The sequence below is a fragment of the Aphanomyces astaci genome (assembly GCF_000520075.1).
Source record: "Aphanomyces astaci strain APO3 unplaced genomic scaffold supercont1.65, whole genome shotgun sequence".
In the NCBI taxonomy this organism is placed as follows: domain Eukaryota; phylum Oomycota; class Saprolegniomycetes; order Saprolegniales; family Verrucalvaceae; genus Aphanomyces; species Aphanomyces astaci.
Window position 1 is genome coordinate 247,763 of NW_009798328.1, and position 4,437 is coordinate 252,199.

The following is a 4,437-nucleotide window of genomic DNA, read 5'->3' on the forward strand; positions in this document are numbered from 1 at the left end:
CACAGACACCAAGTAACGAGTCCAATGACCCCAAGTTCTCCTGGTTGGGGAAGAACCACGAAATGATCTTGTCGGCGCCGCTGTCGTCCTTGGTGAGCACCACTTTCCACCAAAAGTCGGGCGTGCGGATGCCGTGGCTGTCCAGGAAGTAATCGTTCGAGTCGTCCGTGTACAAGATACCCCCCCACGTGTAGATTCGCTGGAGGTTACGATAACACGCCTCGATGTCTTAGGTGTTTTCCCAGATGCCTTGGTTGAGACTTGGGGAGCGATGTTGGTCATATAGTGAGACCCGCGGCGTTGCTCGGGGCTGTCCGTCATCATGGAACTGGCCACCAGATGCCCGCGGTCGAAGCCACGGTGGGTGCTGGCGTACGACTTCGTCTTGAATTGGTTGCACTCCTTCGACATCATCTGGTCGGTGTCGAACGAAGACGGACGAGTGGCGGCCTTCTTGTCCGTGGCCAATGTGTAGTTCCATCGATCGGCGGTGCGTCGTTCGCAGTTGTACGAGAGCGAGTGCCCGTCGAGGTGGATGTAAAAGTTGTAGGAAGTAGAAGGGATGGGGGCGACGGTGATCGACTTGCTGGTGGTGATAGTGGGTTGTCCACTAGCATTGTTGGCTGCTTCTAGGACCTCTTGCTTGTCATTGTTGAGCAAGTCCAACGAAGCTTACAAGAGTCAAATGTTCGTGCACACAAGAATTAGGGAATCACAGGTAGAAATCTGGGGGAAACACACGTGTATCAAAACACAAGGGAATTGACCTAGCGTTACAGCAGCGAGCGACGACAGAGCATCCGCCCACAAAATTGCGCGCACCGCAGCGCAGCGGAGGTCGTGTGTATAATTTGTGCAGGCGGTGCCTTGGCGAGGAGTGAGCCCCAATCGTGCACTTCACCGAATGTCCAATCGAGGCCTGTGGAGGACCAAATTACCTTATATAGTAGTATTTGTAACGTTACAGTTTCATATGATTCCCCATTTTCTACATGACGTTTCCCTAATAAAACGTTGACCGTGAAGAAACTTGCAATGGTATACTGCTTCTCAAGCTTCATTAATGGACTCTTTCTGAAGGCAACGAAAATTGATTCACACAGTCCTCAATAGGGCGCCCGGGAAAGTTCACATCGCTCAAATGTCCATGGATGACGATCTTGAACCGTTTTCTACGGATAATATCCGACATCCGTTGGTTCGCTCCGAAAATAGCTGTCTTACTCCATCCACATGACGCGCACGTCGCCCAAGGCCAAGCTAGGGGGCAAAAACCATATCAACCTCAGTGTAGACACGAGGTACCCGTCACCTGTGGCCGCGACTACATTGGTCAAAACCATAACTCGGTGCTCGTTTGCCAAGTCTCCAAGAGCGTCCTTCATCTCCCTCCCAACGACCCATGCGTCGACCTCCAAGCCACCGGATAGCATTTCCGAAGAGGAGTACTTTCGACTGCTCAAGAAGACGGACGTGCTGGGGCACTTGCTGCGCGTAAACGACAATCTACTCGAAGCCGAAGGGTTGTTGGAGGTGGCCGAAGTGGACAATTCGAAACTCGACGCCATGAACAAGCACATTCTCGTGGAATTGCAAGTACGTCCTACGCAATATACATGTATATATGCACGTTGTGAAAATCGTACTAACGATAGAAATGTTTTGACGATTATTTAGATGTTCAAAGCCAAATATTACGAATCCCAACGACTCTTTACCGACCACATTGAGCAATTGACGGGGGTGTGCTTGCATCAAGAAGCGCTGCAAAAGGGCCACCCAAAGGTACATCCACCTACTATGAAGTTATTTCTTGTCGTGGTAACCTTCATGATAACTCTAGAAGTAGCAGCAGTTTTAGTACTATTTCAACTTAAATGCCACTTACTGACATTGAATTGTACTGGTAGGAGGCGGCGGCCCAAGTTGCGGATAAATTCAAGCACATTCGGTTGATGGAAGACTTGCAGCAGGCCACCACGTCGTCCAGGTCAGTCCTTGAATGATAGCTGTTTCTATAAAATGAAATTAGTACTATTATTTAATATAAATTTCTTTTAATTTTAATATAAAAATATGTTTTATTTTTTGTTATTTTAAATTTTGGAACATCAAACATTTCAAGTTTTTTTCTTTTTCTTTTCTTAAATTTAAATAAAATATCTTTGTCAGTAGTTGTTCCCTCACTTTAATGACATCACGATGACAATACAGTCTACTTTCGGCCACAGACGACGTTCAGTCCCGATCGTTGGTAGTCGTCGCGCAACTTCGGGTGGATCAGTTGAACGGGTTTTACCAGTCGTATTGTCGAGACCTACACACTGCAGAAAACGTGGTCGCGGAAGAAAAGGCCAAAGGGTATTTGACTATGTCTTATGTCACTGGAATGCCAGGTTTAAGTTACTACAGTATTTACCTAGGACATCGATTCAAGTGACCGAGGTGAAGTATGCAGAAAAGATCGAAACAGCGTTAAAACACGTTCAAGCAGAGAAGGTTGTTTCATCTAATATTTTATCATACTATATATAAGCTCATACTAATCGACGACTAATATGTGAACTATTCAATTAGGACCAACTACTGGAAGAGATGCAGCTGACGGCGAAACAAAACGCAGCGCTCCACGACGAAATCGCCACGTTAAAGCAGAAACTCGAACTTCAAAAGCAGGTACAGCGCCAAGACAAGGCGGCCTTGCTGGCCCAGCAAACCACCGTGACTTTGGTAAAACTTTAAAAAAACTAAAAATACCGAAATTGATACCTCTTGTAGCTGCTGCAAAACGTCAAGGCCGACGTGAAAAAGAGATATGGGTACGATCATTATTGTCGTCCCAATAGTCATTTACGCTTTTGTGATAGCTTCGTGCCGCCGGCATTGGACGCGTATTCGCTGCACAGCCCACCGCCACCCCCTCCGCCGACATTTCGATGCTAATATGTAAATACAAGCCAAAAATAGCAGTAAAGACCATGGATATTGGGAACTTGTTTCTCACCTTGCACTGGGGGACGTCTGTTGAATGAAAATACAGGGACACGTTGTGTGATGAAGTGATATTATTGGATTAACGTAAATACGGCAAGTAAGTCGCTACCAGATTACAGGTAAAAGTATTGGTTGCCTCTAGTCATTTACTAACGTAAAACACAAGTAGACCAGTGGATTCCCCGATGTACTTTTTACCATATTTGATCTATTTTTAAACTAAAATTAGTATTCGACTTTAGCCTTGAATTGATACTGTTATTAAACACGTCGCTGCGCTAGTGTCCTGGCAGGAATTTGGAATTGCGCTTCGGGCATGAAATATCAATCCAAATGTGTATTTGCCCCACGTAGAGCATTGAAACATCGGAACCCTGACGCCCTGGAACCTACATTAGTTAGGTTGAAGTGTAGTCTTCATTTTCCGGGTTCGCTAACGCTAAACCCCGGCAATGCGCCGAACCCCTCCCGGTAATCAGAAGCAAGCCTACCTCCTACCTCCACTATGCTCAGAAAGGCCGCGCACCTCCGCGCGGATAAAGAGAACGTTCAAGGCGCGACGTTGTGGCCTCCAATGCGAATTCGCAACTGTTACAAATCGATTTCGCGTAGCGACGTCATCCCGTTAGTGTTGCACTGAGAAAATCCCGTTAACAGAAAATGCACACATTTGACCCGTCGTCCCTCAAAGGCATATTTTGACTCTTCAGTTTTTGTCGGAATATATAATATTGATTAAAGTATGCTGGGTTATATTGACCTCAAATTTCATCTTGACCAAACTATGCAAGATTATCTTGACCGCGATTTTTATCTTGATTAAACTATGTGACATCTTTTAGGCTTCGGAATCTCGTGGGAGCGTAAATCCTACCAGTACATAAGTACTGTACACTACCAGTACCGTATAGGTAACAATAACTACCCTGCCTTTTTTCGCTCAGGGTGGCTCGAGAAAGACCCGCCAAAAAATCCCAAAGCAGTTATTCGGCCCGAGATTATATTTGATGTTCGTATAGTATACAAATATTAGGCTTAATTTAAACTTCATTAAAGTATACTATAACAATGCTCTAATGTCCGAAAACATATGCGAGGACATATGGCATCATACCATACACCGTATGGTTTTCAATAATATATTTTGTATGTCGATACAAAATTCAAGAAGTCAAATATTAAGGGCCCGTCTGGATACCACTTTTATTGAGAAATATCGCGATAATTTTGCAAAATATTCAAGAATCTCAGCGACTTCAATTTGGCGTGTCTGGATGCCATTTCGTGACCAAGTTATATTCCATAATTTTATCAAAAATATCGTGAAAACCACAAGAAATAATATTCTACTCATGAGTAGAATATTTTGACGATATTGACAGTGCGCGTTGAATTGACTGGGCATTTCGGAATGAGAAAGGCCATCGTGATTACGTCGCCGCC

At 44.9% G+C, this 4,437-nt stretch overlaps 2 protein-coding genes across 2 annotated transcripts in view; one reads left to right on the forward strand and one right to left on the reverse strand.

Annotated features, from left to right (window-relative positions):
• Positions 1-650, reverse strand: part of H257_15026 (hypothetical protein) — a gene marked incomplete at both ends in the record, with an annotated part of 4,091 nt that extends 3,441 nt beyond the window's left edge. Inside the window, 3 exons of the mRNA XM_009842997.1 lie at positions 10-199; positions 262-586; positions 637-650. Of these exons, the coding sequence (XP_009841299.1) occupies positions 10-199; positions 262-586; positions 637-650 (529 nt within the window). The remainder of the gene's footprint in view (positions 1-9; positions 200-261; positions 587-636) is intronic.
• A 583-nt stretch (positions 651-1,233) lies between these two features.
• Positions 1,234-3,014, forward strand: H257_15027 (hypothetical protein; the record flags this gene model as incomplete). Its single annotated transcript, XM_009842998.1, has 8 exons — positions 1,234-1,596; positions 1,678-1,785; positions 1,911-1,990; positions 2,215-2,361; positions 2,424-2,499; positions 2,578-2,730; positions 2,779-2,819; positions 2,868-3,014. 8 exons carry the CDS (start codon positions 1,234-1,236, stop codon positions 2,941-2,943), a joined length of 1,044 nt encoding a protein of 347 aa, XP_009841300.1. The 3' UTR covers positions 2,944-3,014.
• Between the last annotated feature and the right edge of the window lie 1,423 nt (positions 3,015-4,437).